General features: G+C 37.4%; 1 protein-coding gene across 2 annotated transcripts in view; it reads right to left on the bottom strand.

The window, feature by feature from the left end:
- The window catches only part of LOC138335057 (inositol polyphosphate-5-phosphatase A-like), a 60,880-nt gene extending 41,467 nt beyond the window's left edge, over positions 1–19,413 (bottom strand). For both annotated transcript variants that reach the window (XM_069283961.1, XM_069283960.1), the window contains exons 1-3: positions 19,154–19,413; positions 1,164–1,205; positions 56–156 (exon numbers count right to left, since the gene is read on the bottom strand). In XM_069283961.1, the coding sequence (XP_069140062.1) occupies positions 56–156; positions 1,164–1,205; positions 19,154–19,216 (206 nt within the window). In that variant the 5' untranslated portion in view covers positions 19,217–19,413. The remainder of the gene's footprint in view (positions 1–55; positions 157–1,163; positions 1,206–19,153) is intronic.
- Positions 19,414–21,011: the final 1,598 nt, after the last annotated feature.

Genomic DNA, 21,011 nt, shown 5'->3' with positions numbered 1-21,011 from the left:
GTTCTATTTTATTAGCCTCTGCCATACAGATCACAACAACAGACGTTTTACTTACTTCACAAAAGAGTTAACATGTTGCATGGAAGCTTCATAGTTTTTGCCACCGACTTCTTGGCAATGCAGAGCAAGCAGGCCAGGTTCATAGTGCTGTACCGTCTGAAAGAAATGTAGCGTAAATCTGTAAATACATTCCTCAATACCATGGAATCTATCGTCATCGAGACTCACTGAGAGCATAGCTAAGGTCACATTACACACTAATTAACCCATGTTATACTTCTTCTTACAAATCCCTATCTATCATAATTATAGGTGATTTGAATAGATTCCAATTCTACTACTTAATTACATTAATACAGACATCAGTAAATATTTTTGTAGAATATTCTATTTTTTCTGCGTATTTGAAACCTGACTTATACATTGTATAACGAACACTGTGTCTGATTGAGTGAGTAACTGGCTGGCAAAGGACATACTTTGTTTGGTTTAACATCCTATTAACAGTCAAGGTCATTTAAGGTCATACCAGGTTTATAGTGGATAAAAGTCGGAGTACCCAGAGATGACTACCAACCAGCAGTCAGCCCTGTTAACAGCCCTATATGGGATTTGAACTCATGACTCAAAGATGGAAAGTGTGGTAACAATATGTAGGCACATTTTTACTACTCAGTCACTGCAGCCCTATACAGGGCATATCATAAACTCTCTATGATTTATCAGTCTAAATTTTTAGTAAATAAATTTTACTTCCTGCTGTAAGCTTCCTTAGGATAAAAAAAAAATATATCCTTTACTCCTTTCAAGATTTATTTTAAGGATATATCATAACCCCAGCCTATCTTAACTTATTCTAATCAAAATTAGATGAAGAAAAAGTTATTTTATAGATATAATTTATAAATGAAGACCATATCATTTTGTAATTTGCTTTCGAGAAAAAAAATCCAACATTGAATGGTTATAATTACACTTCATGTCTCTCTCAGCTAAACTGTAGATTGAAATATGTAACATTCTAAATACTAAATATTTTCTGTGTTTAATTAGTTCCATCCGGAAATAGCCTTTAAGATGAACTGAATTAAATAGCGATTACACAACACATAAACGTTTGTTCAACACCAAAACAACCAACGCAATCACAGCCTCTCACTTACCTTTAGGAATTCCGACAGCCATAGCTTCAGCATGTGATCCGGCTGAAATAGGAAAACGGAAATTAAATCTTCAAAAGCAATACAAAGTAGAATGAGAACTAAATTGTATGTAGCTTAAAGCTTTTTAAAGAAGTGTTCTCTTATCTTAAGTATTATCTAACTACACCACCATCAACTAGCTATTAAATCATATACCAAATTTATTTATTCAACAGGCAATTCCAGACCGGTATTTTTAACTAAATTTAAAATCTTAATGCTATATAAATGCCCCACCCTTCGCGTAATCTGGATGCAACAGAATATGATAGGATAAGTCAGCCATGGGTAAAACTAATCATGTATGTCCCAAATATTTCATATCAAATATTAAATTACTTCGAACTTAAAGTTGAATTTTAAGTATTTATATCTGCAGCAAACACCAACTTGTACAATCATATTGAAGTTGCATGAAGAACAAAGAGATCCTTCATTTCTGTTTTCATTCTAGCAACTACATGTATAGGTAAAAAGTCAATTAACCAGCTGCAGGTGGTCTGACTTGAAACATTTAAAGTTTAAAATACCACATACCGCGCGGTAGTCAGTTGATATTTTCAATTTCCTGGAAGATTGCTATAGTCATGACAGATCTCAATATTAAGACTAATACACCCTAATAACCAATTGTGAAAATTTTGTCCCACAAAAAATTACCGACAGTATAAAGTAACAGTCACCAGTTATTCTTCTGTAAAAGAAGGCAATACTTTTTCATCATTGGCTAATATTTATAACTTAAAGTTATATTTCATGCTAATTTCACTGTAACGACATTTCGCTTATCAATTTGATATTTGAACATGGACATCTAACTTGATGATTTAGCTCCCCGGAAGCATATGTCGGCCTATAAGAGAACTGAAATCTAGGGGTCCTATATTCCTGATTTTGAAGAAAGCACCTTCAATCACCGCCATGTTCAGTACCTTGGTGTTTTGTCGGGATTCTGAATTGTATCAAGTGACTAACGTCCACACGTCCTGCATGTGGTGATCTGGGTAACTAGCTTAGCGCACATGTGTTTGTTTACACTTTCCTTCTGGCTGATATGAGCAAATCATGTTGGTATATGTCCACAGAGCGAGTATTTAAAACATCAAATTCACACATTGCCGTAGTTCAATATTGTGTGTATCAAATATTGTAATGTACAAGCATTATTTTCTTTGTAGATCCAGATTGCTGAAGTGGACCACATGTTTTGTTTACGAAAAATTGTTGACATTTTCTCTTGGTTTCACAACTCTCGTGTTACTTCGAGATTGTGGCGACCATGTTCGAAAAAGTTCTGAATGATTCTGCATCTTTCGAGCCTATTTTTGTTACATGTACGCTTTAAAAAGATTTTTTACTTTTATAATTAAAAATACTTCCAGTGTTGCAACTTCATAAAAAGTGGTAAAATTAGATAATTTAAACCTCAGACAGACGGAGAAATGTGTATAACACTTAAGCAGTTTTCACTATGACAAAAAGAGCGAAAGTGATAGACCATACAACTTTAATTGTGTAACAGAGAAAATAATAACAGAGCACTTTTCTATGTTGTAAATATTTCCAGACATTTATAAGTATATACACATATTGGGTATGTTTTTTCTACATCAATCACAATTACAAGGATATAAATCTAACAACACGAACCACTTCTAATACTTCAACAATTTTTTGCCTCCCCTATATATAAAATCTTGTGTTTAAGCTTGATAAGAATAAGCTGATAATATGTTACAATCTGTTTTAACCTACTGAGAATAAAACCTCTGTAAAATCAAAACAAATTATTTTATCTGGAATTTATATCTACAGCTGTCTATACAGTAAGCTCGAAGATAACAATCTCTTTTATTTCAGGCTAAAAATGTATCGGATCCTTTTGTAATGATAAGCACATGATCTTATTTTTACTACTGGCATATAAAACTTAACATAAAATTCAAAATCAAATTCAAAATGAGTACACATTGATATTCAATACACTGTATAGGAGCATTTTACGATTGACCGTGCATCTGATACGTAATTATTTTCATTATTGACACTGTCTAAAGTGACCACCTCTCTTATGCGACCTTATTTCAAACTTTCCTTGGAAGATCGCTTAAAACAGGTTTAATTATTTACACACTTCCAAAAAATTATTAACTATATTTTTTCAACTTCACTAGCCAAGTGTACAGTAGTCTACGATACCAAACCCTTGGAATATGTCTTGGCAAAATTGAAGTTCCCGCTTTCAAATTCTGATTGGATGCAGCTAGGTTCAGGCAACCAATGAAAACGCCGTTTTTATATGTAAACAAAGCTTAATTGAAGTGATAGCAGTGACCTACATTTGTAAATTGAATCACACCATGACTGTCAACAACAGCTCCTAGTGGAGTCTTATTTTCTATTTATAATTAGTCAATTATTAAAGTTTAGACCAGTGCTAAATGAAGTACATAGATACATGGCTCTTCAGACAGATTGGGAAAGTAAATACATACATGGTTTCTGTTTCTCAAAGTTAAACAAATTATGCAAAGATAAACTGTGATCTCCTTGCAAAATTGGACATTGATGCATAAAACACAAAAAAATGGTGTTTGAAGTAACAAACAAATGACTCATAAACTTGTTTATCTTTGGTATTTTGAATCTGTCGCAAACAACATGTGTATTTCAAAGGGCGTTGCCATATTTCAATCCATACAACAATGATATGAGCTTTTTCATTGGTTGCTTATTATATAAATGGAAGGGGAGCAACTTTGGTGATCCAGCAGGTGGCTCTATGCGGAAACATAACTTTTGAAGTGACATATGCCAAGGGTTCTGTATCTTAAGACTACTGTACCCTTGGCTAGCAAAGTTGATATTTTTTATGTTCCTACTTTTAAGACAAATCTTAAGTTTAGATAAATAATGAACAATTACAAAGCTGCATTAAACACCAATCTGTAAAAATAGCTTTTCAGGACTTAAGCTCTGGGTGAAAAATTGGGATTCATCAATTGGAATTTGCGGTTCATATGATGATCTGTGATTTACAGGGAAAGATTTTGAATATCTTAAAAATAGATATGTCAGTTTTTCAGAATGGAACCTTTCTTTGTAGAGATCAATGTAATAAACTATTAACTGCCTCAATATATTGTATATGGGCATAAAAGGTGACTAAATGTATTTCAATTTTTATCTTCCTTTAGCAACATTTCCAGCAAAGTAATCCAATTAACATGACCCAATAGCGTACATATTATTCTGCAGTATGCTTCAGTGACATTGCACTATAAAATGAAGAATTTTCCACTATCAAAAGAAGACACAAAATGGTGTGAATTAACCCTAGTGGTGCTATTCCTACCAAAGATTATTTATATAGGATGCAATATTGTTCCAGTTTTACTGTAAACTGGAGATGTTCCTCTAACTCATAGTCATAAACAAGTGCCTGGAGACCAGTAATTTAGACAGTCAAACATGTTTGCAGTACATCCATGTATAAATCAGTATACACCAGATGATATATGAGATGATACATTGGCCATAGCAGACTATACACTAGATCCTAGAGAAAATGTTTGTAAAAAACAAAAATAGAATGAGGCCCAAAGGGCCTTAACGGTCATCTGACTACCTTGGCAATAGTAAATCTAATTTCATATGGTGTCATTTGTCAGGACCATGTCAGGATCATTTTCAATTTCTTTCAACAAATTTTATTTCAAACAAGAGGCCAAAGGGCCTTAACATGTAGGAAATTAATTAGATATAGTGTCATGGTAGCCATCTTCGATTTGGATCAACCAGAGATGTAACAACACTTTGTCGGGACCATGTCAGGATCATTTCATGCAAGTTTCAGCCAAATCGCACTGGTAGAACTTGAGAAGAAGTTCAAAATGTGTTTTCAAGATGGCGGCTTTGGCGGCCATCTTGGATTACGGATCGACCCGAAAAATAACAACACTTTGTCGGGACCATATCAGGATCATGTCATGCAAGTTTCAGCCAAACAGCACCGGTAGAACTTAAGAAGAAGTTCAAAATGTGTTTTCAAGATGGTGGCTGTGGCGGCCATCTTGAATTTCGGATCGACCCGAAAAGTTACAACACTTTGTCGGGACCATGTCAGGATCATTTCATGCCAGTTTCAGCCAAATCGCACCTGTAGAACTTGAGAAGAAGTTCAAAATGTGTTTTCAAGATGGCGGCTGTGGCGGCCATCTTGGATTTCGGATCGACCCGAAAAATAACAACACTTTGTCGGGACCATGTCAGGATCATTTCATGCAAGTTTCAGCCAAATCGCACTGGTAGAACTTGAGAAGAAGTTCAAAATGTGTTTTCAAGATGGCGGCTGTGGCAGCCATCTTGGATTTCCGATCGACCCGAAAAGTAACAACACTTTGTCGGGACCATGTCAGGATCATTTCATGCCAGTTTCAGCCTAATTGCACCTGTAGAAACTTGAGAAGAAGTTCAAAATGTATTTTCAAGATGGCGGCTGTGGCGGCCATCTTGGATTTCGGATCGACCCGAAAAATAACAACACTTTGTCGGGACCATGTCAGGATCATTTCATGCAAGTTTCAGCCTAATCGCACTGGTAGAACTTGAGAAGAAGTTCAAAATGTGTTTTCAAGATGGCGGCTTTGGCGGCCATCTTGGATTTCGGATCGACCCGAAAAATAACAACACTTTGTCGGGACCATGTCAGGATCATTTCATGCAAGTTTCAGCCTAATCGCACCGGTAGAACTTGAGAAGAAGTTCAAAATGTGTTTTCAAGATGGCGGCTGTGGCGGCCATCTTGGATTTCCGATCGACCCGAAAAATAACAACACTTTGTCGGGACCATGTCAGGATCATTTCATGCAAGTTTCAGCCAAATCGCACTGGTAGAACTTGAGAAGAAGTTCAAAATGTGTTTTCAAGATGGCGGCTGTGGCGGCCATCTTGGATTTCCGATCGACCCGAAAAGTAACAACACTTTGTCGGGACCATGTCAGGATCATTTCATGCCAGTTTCAGCCTAATTGCACCTGTAGAACTTGAGAAGAAGTTCAAAATGTATTTTCAAGATGGCGGCTTTGGCGGCCATCTTGGATTTCGGATCGACCCGAAAAATAAGAACACTTTGTCGGGACCATGTCAGGATCATTTCATACAAGTTTCAGCCAAATCGCACCGGTAGAACTTGAGAAGAAGTTCAAAATGTGAAAAGTTAACGCATGGCGCACGGCGCACGGCGCACGGCGGACGGCGCACGGCGCACGACGACGGACGAAACATGATGACTATAGGTCATCCTGACCCTTCGGGTCAGATGACCTAACAAGAGGCCCAAAGGGCCTTAACGGTCATCTGACTACCTTGACAATAGTAAAATTAATTATATATGGTGTCACTTTGTCAGGATCATGTCAGGATCATTTTCAATTTCTTTCAACAAATTTTATTTCAAACAAGAGGCCCAAGGGCCTTTAAATATAGGAACTTAATTATACATAGTGTCATGGTTGTCATCTTCGATTTGGGATCAACCAGAGATGTAACAATACTTTGTCTGGACCATGTCAGGATCATTTCATGCAAGTTTCAGCCAAATCCCTTCGGTAGAACTTGAGAATAAGTTCAAAATGTGTTTTCAAGATGGCGGCTGTGACGGCCATCTTGGATTTCGGATTGACCCGAAAAATAACAACACTTTGTCTGGACCATGTCAGGATCATTTCATGCAAGTTTCAGCGAAATTGCACCGGTAGAACTTGAGAAGAAGTTCAAAATGTGTTTTCAAGATGGAGACTGTGGCGGCCATCTTGGATTTCAGATCGACCCGAAAAATAACAACACTTTGTCGGGACCATGTCAGGATCATTTCATGCAAGTTTCAGCCAAATCGCACTGGTAGAACTTGAGAAGAAGTTCAAAATGTGTTTTCAAGATGGCGGCTGTGGCGGCCATCTTGGATTTCGGATCGACCCGAAAAATAACAAGACTTTGTCGGGACCATGTCAGGATCATTTCATGCAAGTTTCAGCGAAATCGCACTGGTAGAACTTGAGAAAGTTCAAAATGTGTTTTCAAGATGGCGCCTGTGGCGGCCATCTTGGATTTCGGATCGACCCGAATAATAACAACACTTTGTCGGGACCATGTCAGGATCATTTCATGCAAGTTTCAGCCAAATCGCACCGGTAGAACTTGAGAAGAAGTTCAAAATGTGTTTTCAAGATGGCGGCTGTGGCGGCCATCTTGGATTTCGGATCGACCCGAAAATTAACAACACTTTGTCGGGACCATGTCAGGATCATTTCATGCAAGTTTCAGCCAAATCGCACCGGTAGAACTTGAGAAGAAGTTCAAAATGTGTTTTCAAGATGGCGCCTGTGGCGGCCATCTTGGATTTCGGATCGACCCGAAAAATAACAACACTTTGTCGGGACCATGTCAGGATCATTTCATGCAAGTTTCAGCCAAATCGCACCAGTAGAACTTGAGAAGAAGTTTAAAATGTGTTTTCAAGATGGCGGCTGTGGCGGCCATCTTGGATTTCGGATCGACCCGAAAAATAACAACACTTTGTCGGGACCATGTCAGGATCATTTCATGCAAGTTTCAGCCAAATCGCACCAGTAGAACTTGAGAAGAAGTTCAAAATGTGTTTTCAAGATGGCGCCTGTGGCGGCCATCTTGGATTTCGGATCGACCCGAAAAATAACAACACTTTGTCGGGACCATGTCAGGATCATTTCATGCAAGTTTCAGCCAAATCGCACCGGTAGAACTTGAGAAGAAGTTCAAAATGTGTTTTCAAGATGGCGCCTGTGGCGGCCATCTTGGATTTCGGATCGACCCGAAAAATAACAACACTTTGTCGGGACCATGTCAGGATCATTTCATGCAAGTTTCAGCCAAATCGCACCGGTAGAACTTGAGAAGAAGTTTAAAATGTGTTTTCAAGATGGCGGCTGTGGCGGCCATCTTGGATTTCGGATCGACCCGAAAAATAACAACACTTTGTCGGGACCATGTCAGGATCATTTCATGCAAGTTTCAGCCAAATCGCACCGGTAGAACTTGAGAAGAAGTTTAAAATGTGTTTTCAAGATGGCGGCTGTGGCGGCCATCTTGGATTTCGATCGACCCGAAAATAACAACACTTTGTCGGGACCATGTCAGGATCATTTCATGCCAGTTTCAGCCTTATTGCACCTGTAGAACTTGAGAAGAAGTTCAAAATGTATTTTCAAGATGGCGGCTGTGGCGGCCATCTTGGATTTCAGATCGACCCGAAAAATAACAACACTTTGTCGGGACCATGTCAGGATCATTTCATGCAAGTTTCAGCCTAATCGCACTGGTAGAACTTGAGAAGAAGTTCAAAATGTGTTTTCAAGATGGCAGCTTTGGCGGCCATCTTGGATTTCGGATCGACCCGAAAAATAACAACACTTTGTCGGGACCATGTCAGGATCATTTCATGCAAGTTTCAGCCAAATCGCACTTGTAGAACTTGAGAAGAAGTTCAAAATGTGTTTTCAAGATGGCGGCTGTGGCGGCCATCTTGGATTTCCGATCGACCCGAAAAGTAACAACACTTTGTCGGGACCATGTCAGGATCATTTCATGCCAGTTTCAGCCTAATTGCACCTGTAGAACTTGAGAAGAAGTTCAAAATGTATTTTCAAGATGGCGGCTTTGGCGGCCATCTTGGATTTCGGATCGACCCGAAAAATAACAACACTTTGTCGGGACCATGTCAGGATCATTTCATACAAGTTTCAGCCAAATCGCACCGGTAGAACTTGAGAAGAAGTTCAAAATGTGAAAAGTTTACGGACGGCGGACGGCGCACGGCGGCGGACGGCGGACGGCGCACGGCGGACGACGACGGACGAAACATGACGACTATAGGTCATCCTGACCCTTCGGGTCAGATGACCTAACAAGAGGCCCAAAGGGCCTTAACGGTCATCTGACTACCTTGACAATAGTAAAATTAATTATATATGGTGTCACTTTGTCAGGATCATGTCAGGATCATTTTCAATTTCTTTCAACAAATTTTATTTCAAACAAGAGGCCCAAGGGCCTTTAAATATAGGAACTTAATTATACATAGTGTCATGGTTGTCATCTTCGATTTGGGATCAACCAGAGATGTAACAATACTTTGTCTGGACCATGTCAGGATCATTTCATGCAAGTTTCAGCCAAATCCCTTCGGTAGAACTTGAGAATAAGTTCAAAATGTGTTTTCAAGATGGCGGCTGTGACGGCCATCTTGGATTTCGGATTGACCCGAAAAATAACAACACTTTGTCTGGACCATGTCAGGATCATTTCATGCAAGTTTCAGCGAAATTGCACCGGTAGAACTTGAGAAGAAGTTCAAAATGTGTTTTCAAGATGGAGACTGTGGCGGCCATCTTGGATTTCAGATCGACCCGAAAAATAACAACACTTTGTCGGGACCATGTCAGGATCATTTCATGCAAGTTTCAGCCAAATCGCACTGGTAGAACTTGAGAAGAAGTTCAAAATGTGTTTTCAAGATGGCGGCTGTGGCGGCCATCTTGGATTTCGGATCGACCCGAAAAATAACAAGACTTTGTCGGGACCATGTCAGGATCATTTCATGCAAGTTTCAGCGAAATCGCACTGGTAGAACTTGAGAAAGTTCAAAATGTGTGTTTCAAGATGGCGCCTGTGGCGGCCATCTTGGATTTCGGATCGACCCGAATAATAACAACACTTTGTCGGGACCATGTCAGGATCATTTCATGCAAGTTTCAGCCAAATCGCACCGGTAGAACTTGAGAAGAAGTTTAAAATGTGTTTTCAAGATGGCGGCTGTGGCGGCCATCTTGGATTTCGGATCGACCCGAAAAATAACAACACTTTGTCGGGACCATGTCAGGATCATTTCATGCAAGTTTCAGCCAAATCGCACCGGTAGAACTTGAGAAGAAGTTCAAAATGTGTTTTTCAAGATGGCGCCTGTGGCGGCCATCTTGGATTTCGGATCGACCCGAAAAATAACAACACTTTGTCGGGACCATGTCAGGATCATTTCATGCAAGTTTCAGCCAAATCGCACCAGTAGAACTTGAGAAGAAGTTTAAAATGTGTTTTCAAGATGGCGGCTGTGGCGGCCATCTTGGATTTCGGATCGACCCGAAAAATAACAACACTTTGTCGGGACCATGTCAGGATCATTTCATGCAAGTTTCAGCCAAATCGCACCAGTAGAACTTGAGAAGAAGTTCAAAATGTGTTTTCAAGATGGCGCCTGTGGCGGCCATCTTGGATTTCGGATCGACCCGAAAAATAACAACACTTTGTCGGGACCATGTCAGGATCATTTCATGCAAGTTTCAGCCAAATCGCACCGGTAGAACTTGAGAAGAAGTTTAAAATGTGTTTTCAAGATGGCGGCTGTGGCGGCCATCTTGGATTTCCGATCGACCCGAAAAGTAACAACACTTTGTCGGGACCATGTCAGGATCATTTCATGCCAGTTTCAGCCTTATTGCACCTGTAGAACTTGAGAAGAAGTTCAAAATGTATTTTCAAGATGGCGGCTGTGGCGGCCATCTTGGATTTCAGATCGACCCGAAAAATAACAACACTTTGTCGGGACCATGTCAGGATCATTTCATGCAAGTTTCAGCCTAATCGCACTGGTAGAACTTGAGAAGAAGTTCAAAATGTGTTTTCAAGATGGCAGCTTTGGCGGCCATCTTGGATTTCGGATCGACCCGAAAAATAACAACACTTTGTCGGGACCATGTCAGGATCATTTCATGCAAGTTTCAGCCAAATCGCACTTGTAGAACTTGAGAAGAAGTTCAAAATGTGTTTTCAAGATGGCGGCTGTGGCGGCCATCTTGGATTTCGATCGACCCGAAAAGTAACAACACTTTGTCGGGACCATGTCAGGATCATTTCATGCCAGTTTCAGCCTAATTGCACCTGTAGAACTTGAGAAGAAGTTCAAAATGTATTTTCAAGATGGCGGCTTTGGCGGCCATCTTGGATTTCGGATCGACCCGAAAAATAACAACACTTTGTCGGGACCATGTCAGGATCATTTCATACAAGTTTCAGCCAAATCGCACCGGTAGAACTTGAGAAGAAGTTCAAAATGTGAAAAGTTAACGCACGGCGCACGGCGCACGGCGCACGGCGGAGACGGCGGACGACGACGGATGAAACATGACGACTATAGGTCATCCTGACCCTTCGGGTCAGATGACCTAACAAGAGGCCCAAAGGGCTTAACGGTCATCTGACTACCTTGACAATAGTAAAATTAATTATATATGGTGTCACTTTGTCAGGATCATGTCAGGATCATTTTCAATTTCTTTCAACAAATTTTATTTCAAACAAGAGGCCCAAGGGCCTTTAAATATAGGAACTTAATTATACATAGTGTCATGGTTGTCATCTTCGATTTGGGATCAACCAGAGATGTAACAATACTTTGTCTGGACCATGTCAGGATCATTTCATGCAAGTTTCAGCCAAATCCCTTCGGTAGAACTTGAGAATAAGTTCAAAAATGTGTTTTCAAGATGGCGGCTGTGACGGCCATCTTGGATTTCGGATTGACCCGAAAAATAACAACACTTTGTCTGGACCATGTCAGGATCATTTCATGAAAGTTTCAGCGAAATTGCACCGGTAGAACTTGAGAAGAAGTTCAAAATGTGTTTTCAAGATGGAGACTGTGGCGGCCATCTTGGATTTCAGATCGACCCGAAAAATAACAACACTTTGTCGGGACCATGTCAGGATCATTTCATGCAAGTTTCAGCCAAATCGCACTGGTAGAACTTGAGAAGAAGTTCAAAATGTGTTTTCAAGATGGCGGCTGTGGCGGCCATCTTGGATTTCGGATCGACCCGAAAAATAACAAGACTTTGTCGGGACCATGTCAGGATCATTTCATGCAAGTTTCAGCGAAATCGCACTGGTAGAACTTGAGAAAGTTCAAAATGTGTTTTCAAGATGGCGCCTGTGGCGGCCATCTTGGATTTCGGATCGACCCGAATAATAACAACACTTTGTCGGGACCATGTCAGGATCATTTCATGCAAGTTTCAGCCAAATCGCACCGGTAGAACTTGAGAAGAAGTTTAAAATGTGTTTTCAAGATGGCGGCTGTGGCGGCCATCTTGGATTTCGGATCGACCCGAAAAATAACAACACTTTGTCGGGACCATGTCAGGATCATTTCATGCAAGTTTCAGCCAAATCGCACCGTAGAACTTGAGAAGAAGTTTAAAATGTGTTTTTCAAGATGGCGGCTGTGGCGGCCATCTTGGATTTCGGATCGACCCGAAAAATAACAAACACTTTGTCGGGGACCATCTCAGGATCATTTCAGGTAAGTTTCAGCTCAATCCCACTGGTCAAACTTGAGAAGAAGTTCAAATGTGAAAAGTTAACGCACGGCGGACGGCGCACGGCGGACGGCGGACGGCGCACGACGACGGACGAAACATGATGACTATAGGTCATCCTGACCTAAAAACAAAAATAGAATGAGCACTTATTATATATCCATACAGCCATGAAGTAAATGATATACACCGACATATTATTGATTTGAAATACATGTATGAAGTAAACAAACTTCAAACATGTTAAAACGTCATATGGTATAATGTTATGGTATAATGTTTTGAATTTGCTTGAAACGTTTTTCGTAAAGAACCTTTGAGCATTAACTCTAATGCATCAAAAAACAATAATTTAAAGAAGTCCTTTAAACTATACACATCGTGCTTCTCTCCAATGATCCGGAAGAGTGAGTTGGTATCTGGTTCAATCTACCTAGTGTCCATAGAGTGGGCAGTAGCCAACGAAAGCTCCCAGTAAGATTGGATATTAAGGTTGTGTGTAACAGTTTATAAATCCTGTATTTACCAATTATTATCTAATAATAATTAATTCATTCTTTTTTTGTAATTCTAATGACTAATGTTACAAAAATAGTTCAGTCTTAATTTGGAAATTAAGGAGATTGTATCTGAACTGTAGAAATAACATCAACTTTATGGTGTCACACACATGGCCAAATGTGAAGTCTCATCATTCACATCAGAAGTACATATTATAATTAGTTTCACTTTGACTTTATGAACATACCATACATGATTATATTCTGTGCAATGAAAATGAGCTACAGATCCACATTCCATTAATCAATACTTAATTACTAATACGTACTGCATTGTTGTTCCTAATGCAAATAGATCAAAGCAGAATACAATTAGACAACTCAACTTATTTGTATTGTACTTTCTAAGTATAATCATGCAAGGAAGTCTCCATTGTTCCTTTCCATTTTGTCGATATGAAGATATACAGCAGCTATATATATATGTATGGGTCATTGTATACTAGACATACTTATTGTGTTACTTACTATGGCATTTCACCACACTGATCAGTGTAAATGGTCAGTGTAAGAATCTAGAGCAATGGCTGCTTTACTCTGACACACAATTACAGATTCTATTACACATCATTACCTCTAGTGCTATCAGCAACAAGAGACCTCAATCCATGGAGCCTTCCAAGGAATTGTCTATATTGGTGATTCTTCTGCTTTAGTAACACCAGATCTTTGACCCAGCATCACCATCCTCGACACACTGACTTCAGATCTTTGACCCAGCATCACCATCCTCGACACACTGACTTCAGACACCTTCAGACATCGGGAAGCTTATATACAGGTCATTTAGTTTTGCTATTCTTCTCCAAGAAATGAGTTGAATTTTATTTGAATACATGTATATAATATAAATAGATTGAATATTTTTTCTTTTGTCTATTGCATTGCATTGAATAAGTTGAATAAGGTGCAGTTATTAAAATATTCCTCAGCAGGCTATAAGCTTCAAACAGACAAAAAGGTTAGCTAGATAGCTGTCTTATTCAATATAGTACATCTGCTTTGCAATACTTAATGGTATATGATGCAGAAGCAACTAATGAGCTTCCATTGTCATCTTGTGATTTGTTTTCATTATGAGATTTGATCAAATAATAATTTGATAAATTTAATAAGTTCAATATACAATAGTGCTGTTAACAAGAACTAAAACATTTAGTACCAAGATAATGCATTCTCAATAAACAATTATAATGGGTTATAGTTAGCTTAAATGTTAAAACAACCTGGATTGTTACCAGGGTTTTAATAACCTATGGTAGATGACCCTATGGTAGATTTTCTCAGCAGAATTCTCGTAGATTATCTCCCCTTTGTATGAAACTTAATCAAATTGTCACAGAGACAAAAAAATGATCAAGCCATATTTTAGTGATAATTTTTATATTCTAGAACCTGTGGCCAGTCTAAACCTATATATGGTTCTATACCAGGGTTGGAATAGCCTATTATATGTGAACTAGATATAGCTGGACCCCTGTGCAGAACAGGATATTTGTTTTCAATAACATGCATCCCTGTACAGAACAGGATATTTGTTTTCCATAACATGCACAACACATGCACATGTTAATTAACATAAATATCCTGCAGGACTATGCTGTCATGATCATCATTCAACGTTCATTCAGCTAACCAAGGCCTCCAACTAACACAGTACACAACCTATAGCAGTGATCTCTACATGTGTGTGTGTATTCATATAGATTTTTGAAAACCATGAAATTTCTGCAAATCAATTCATTTTACATTAAGGTACGTAGACCCTGGTAGGCTGGCACACAGTATTTTGGCAATATACGGTACAGATAAAAAGGACACTATGGAAAATAATTGTAGATTGATCACTGCCAGCAGACAACACTGCAAACCTCAGGATACTAACAAGTAGCTATATATATATACACATATAGTTGTATTATGATTTATATGAACTGGCCGTCTGGCCTACAATCTACCAGTGATAGCGGTCTTAATTAAGTTGTTTTACAATACCAAATATGGTGATTTGAACCAGTAGTGTAGAATTTATCTTTCACAAATGGTTCAATCAATATAAAAAGATTCAAAGATGTGTGACTTTTCAATGTACTAGATGCCTATATATTATAAATGGATTACATTTTTATATCAATTACATTTAAGAACAGCACCAAAAAATGTTTGAAACCAAATTGTTAGTTGTAAGGATGATACTTATGTGATTTTAGAGATAATTGTCATGATCACAAAAACATAAACTATGAAATAATTACATACTGCCAAAATGTCTGTGCAAATTGTGAATTTCAATTTTAATTTTCTTATTTGTTTGAAAAGCAAATTGCGACAGCTTTTATTGGCATATTTACGGTAGACATATATGTACCACCAGTTATTTGTACAGTTATTGAATACTGCAATCATACTTTCTATGAGGCTAAACTTTGCTATTTGAATGATTAATTAAAATTTCAATATAGAACAGCTAGAGCTAATCGGAAGTATATTATTATTCCAAGATTATAATTGTGAGTGCGACTTTACTATATTTATGCACGGCTTCACAAATTGCTGTGATCAACCAACACATACCACTAAACTTGACAAAATCGTGTTTTCAGCAAACTAACAATCACAATATCTTGTCATGATCAGTCTAAAATATTAAACGCATCATTGAATACTATACATCCTGCATACCAGAAATTATTTTGAATCATCTAACTTCAACACTGGTATGAAAAAAATACTTTAATATTGGATATTATGCAAACACCTGGGACCATTGACGTATATATATCAGTTTTTAAGAAACTATATTATAGTCTCTATAAATATAATTACATGTACATTCTTCTTTTTTGAAAAGATTAAAAAAATAAATGGGCTTGTATACGTAATGTTCACAATTAAATATCAACAGATGTACAGACAACCACAGGAAGTTTAAGTAGACATCTAGATGTGTAGGAGTAGAAGTTGCAGCATGTAATTGACACTTTATATATATATATATATATACATGTACATATAATATCCCCTTTGCTAATTAATTTCTACCTAAAGCAGGTCAGACATGACAAGTCGTGGGTGTTAATGGAAATGTTAACATTTCAAATCGTCGTAAATCATTAATTTGTCAAAATATGACCTCAGGCAACTCACAAGTATAGTACATAGTACATACGTCCTTGACTTGTAGTGAACCGGTCAACTCAAACCAAAAAAATCATCATATTGATAATTTGATACTTTTTAATCTAATTTGATTTTTTACTTTGTTTTTCAACAGTAAAACATTGATAGAAATACATGTGAGTTATTATAATATTAAAATTTTTGATTTGAATTAAAGATAAATGTTCAATGAGTCAATGACTCCACTTTTTATTGAAATAAAATCTTTTATATATATCTGTCTATATTATGTGACCTAAGAAAAAAATATTTACTGCATGTATTGCAGTAAAAAGTTTAAGTTCTAATATAGCGGGAATATGTCGTGTTATATCAGACAAACTTATCAACAACAATTTAATTAAAACATTTAAAAGAGGGAATATCCAATGTATAGAAAATTCCAATTTGGGCACCATCATCGGCCCAGTACTTTATGATTTTGACTTCTTGTCACAGTCTGCGACTTTAAGCACTAGTCCGCGGATGCCCATGACTAGTATGGACTAGTGTCTCCCCATTCGATTAATATAGTTAAATGCTACATTTACAAAAGTGGTGGTCAATTGCTTTTTCAGCACATTTTGAGTGCATTCTTTATGCCCTTATTTCAGTTTGGATGCATCATTTTGTGAGAATTTGTGTTCATGAAAGCATCCAGACTGCAATTTGTCTAATATGTTGTAAACTTATCATGACTGAATTTGAAGTGCTAAAGCAAAATAGCTATATATTTAATTTGGACTAGTGATTAAATAGGCAGACTTGTACAATTTTGGGGATTACTGGTCCAATTGACTAGCCTCGAAAAAAATTTGTGTCAAACTGTTGTCATCTATATATCTGTATAAACCAGGGGAAGATAATCAGGAAATCATCTTCACCATTCAGGGGGAGATAATCAGGAAATCTACTTCATCTTTTCAGTTGGAGATAATCAGGATATATATACTTTATCTATTCAGGTGGAGATAATCAGGAAATCTACTTTCACTATTCTAAAAACTAAAAATTGACTGCAACTTTTTTTCACTTTCATAAGCAACTAACCCGATCTTTCAATTTGACAAAAGTATTTTAAAACTCAGACGAGACACTTTGGATAAATATTAACTTTGCACAATGGTTGAGTTTAATCTGTAAGAAGTCTTTAGTTGTTCCATAGAAGCAAATTTTCTGACTGCTGCTGTAACAATGTTCTAAGATCGATCTGTAAACATTAAATAATATCAAGCAAACACACAAGTACAGAAGTCATGTTTGAAGTTTTAGACAAATTAGTTTAATTGCATTTGGCCTGGCTGCCAGGGTTATAATTTTTTTCAACAAATACTGTGACACTGACTATTGACATTGTCATATAATTCAAACAAGGAACTTGCTGCAAAGTAATCGAAAGCAAACCATTTCAGAAATAAGCCAATTGCAAGAATTGCATGAACTTTGAGTTTGCTTCAGCTAAGGAAACTTGAAGCAACTGACATTGATGAATTTGGTTCACAACTTTTGTATTACTTTGACACAAATTTTATTATATAAGAAATGCTTCATCAAGATATTGCTGTCAGTCAAATACTGGTATTAAGTAATCAATGTCAAATTATCTCTCATGGTCACAAGTAAAGTTTCATATATCAACCCTTAATTTCACCTTGGCATGTTCATTTATTTGATTTTATAACTTGAACATGTACATCCAAGAATGTTAATAATACTATTTAAGTCACATAAAAACCACCATTTGTTACCCCTTCATAGAGTTGCTTTTTAGCGAACTTTAGCTTAATGTCACAATCTTACAACCAATTAAGGTTAATGATTTCCCAAAGGCTGGCTAAATTCGTTACACTGACAATGATATACTGATTACCAATGTTGAAATCTCAAATCTAGATGCAAATTACTGAGTCTTAAGTAGGAGCAGAAAATATGCCTAGCTAATAGCTAGTCAGGAAATCAAGCCCCTTACCCTCGGAACACTATAACCAATTGCTCTACCAATTGAGATATATGTATCAACAAATTGACCTGGTCTAAATCTTTTATACAAATGTTATATGCTCCATGTACCAAGAAATGCTAGTTTGTTGCTATAAAGCTAGTAAAAGAACCCTATATATACAAAATGACCCGGCCTAAATCTGTTGTAGGCTTCAGGTACCAAGAAATGTGTTAGCTGCTACATGGCTAGTAAAAGAACCCTGTGAATACAAAATGGTACATCTTTAATACCAAATTCATTTATAACAACATATCAGTGATATCCATTGCTAGCTGGAATTTTTGAAAAAAATGGCTTCCAAAAATATAAATTGGACAATAGGTATACATTGCACATTCAAATAGATTCTCAAATGCCTGATGTCATCATGGTAACAGGGCTGATTTCAAAAGCACTTTGCCAATGGACATTATTTTTAAACAAAAACAGGCATTCAACATGAATGTTCTGGATATGACCAATGTCGCCCTCACACTGTTACATGTTATTCAATCTTAACAACAAGACCTCTCTGTCTGTCCATGTTTCACATTAGCAGACATTCGCAATTAAGATAAATATGCAGCATGGCTTGTTTACGGGGAGTCGATAGTAAACAGGCTCTCTGCACTTCATTACAGAGCCTAAAACTGGCCTAGCGGGGTACGCAACCCATAGTTGTATTTGTAAACATTGTCGAACACGCCGACATGCTATTATCGCCTCGCAAAGATCTGTAGAGAAACGCACACAGAACTTCTTCGCGATGCAAAATATCTCTCGTAGACTTTAAAATCAATATATATCACCAGGAAACGCTTTTTTTTCAAGCATGATACTTACGTCCTCAAAAATGGATCCAACATTTGCGCTAATAAGCAGAACTCGAGTGTAGGGTCCGTCCATCCTGCAGTCACACCTGCCCGAGCAGACAGCTCCAATTTATAAAATCGACATATCAACACACAATATATATCACACTTTAAACCAGATCAACACGTTATCCATTTTGAGGAAACAAACGAAACAGACTGAAGAACAGGTCATGTAATTTCCACAATCTGACAGGTTCGTTTACTACGGCTGAAGTAGCACTGCTTCTCTTGACGTCACTTCTGGTAAACAACGGAAAAGCGCCACAAGGGGAACTACTCTTGTGATACAGAAGGTGCTCGGACGCTTTACTGCATTACGAATAATTGCACAAAATAACATATACATGTACCTTACTTAAAACATTGGTAACCAAATGTTCAGTGAAAATATAAATAAAAATATATTACAGTACATAGTCTAATTAATTTACAATTAATTTACATCTAATATCATTTAATAAAAGCCCACCACCTTTCCGACACTATTGTAACGTCGCAGGTAGTTTTGACGTCATAATCTATATAATTATATGACGTAGCATGATTGTCTCAGTAGACGGAAACGTCAAATCCGAGCCGGATTTCTTCTGTTTCATGTAGAGACGAAATCTTAAGTTTTACTAATATTTCTATTGTTAAATGTTGTGTGATAAATAGAATCTTAATTACACTCGTGACTAGATATGTGATATGAAATTTATCAAACTCGTAATGTATATTCTCATATGCCACTTGCTTCAAGTCTAAAGGCTCGTGGCATATCAAATTATTAAACTCGTTAAGAAATACGATTATCAAGAATGGTTGTCTAGAGATGAGTTTTACGGTGTATTTTTATGATTTTGCGAGCGCCGAAAGCGCGAGATATTTTGGTGTTGTTAGGGGGTCCGGGGTCCGGGGATCTTATTGATCTAAACATACCGGCTTCACACCATCGGTACTTTGTTGTGTAACTCAAAATGATAATGAATTGATTTTCTTGCTAAATACAAACAAATTTAGCTTTTAAGAGACATTTTTTGAAATAGAAGAATCCCTTGATGGACATTTTAGTCTAGTTCATGTGTATACGTTTTAGGAAATGCATCGCGCAGTGGAACATTTTCTGAAACGAAGTACGAAAAATGTGCAGGGGACCCTTTTTGCTTTAAATGTGCATTTTTAGAAAATTTCAGTCGGCAGGAGGGGGGAGGCAAAATGACATTTTCTTATAGGTATTTCTGTTAATTTTGGCATCTATATATGTCTGAATGTACAACGACGTGAAAGTTTGAGCTGTGAGCTTTCCACCTTAGACGTCCATTTCGAGAAATCTGGACCAGGTTATATTTAAAGACCAATCAGTCGCACAGGGATCTGACAACAGAGTGCACGTAGACCATTTGTAGACGTTGAGGGGGCCGAGATAAAAAAAATCGGCAAAATATATTTTACAATATACATGGTACCACATATATGAGCACGAGGACAGTGTACCGTTGTTTTTGCTCCCCTCTCCTAAAATATTTCTTCCTTTGAATGATAGGCTAACTGGTCTAAAAGGAAAAGTTCTTAGAATAATGCGCCCCATTCAACCTGAGTTTGATTCAATCATTCCTTTTAAATACCGATGTGATCGTAAATGCATTTTTATTTACAACAATGTCATTATTTTATCGTCTAAATAGGCCTGGTTAAATACCACAGGGAACTGGCGCAAGGTAACAGTGTTTTTGAAGACCACAGGGATATAAGAATTAGTTACAGTTTGCATAATTCCATTTTTTGACGTTTTAGAGGTCTAGATAAAAAAAAAAACAGATAAAAAAAAACCGGTAAAAATCATA

This window comes from Argopecten irradians, chromosome 11 (genome assembly GCF_041381155.1).
Source record: "Argopecten irradians isolate NY chromosome 11, Ai_NY, whole genome shotgun sequence".
Taxonomy (NCBI): domain Eukaryota; kingdom Metazoa; phylum Mollusca; class Bivalvia; order Pectinida; family Pectinidae; genus Argopecten; species Argopecten irradians.
This window is presented reverse-complemented; position numbering and strand designations above follow the sequence as displayed.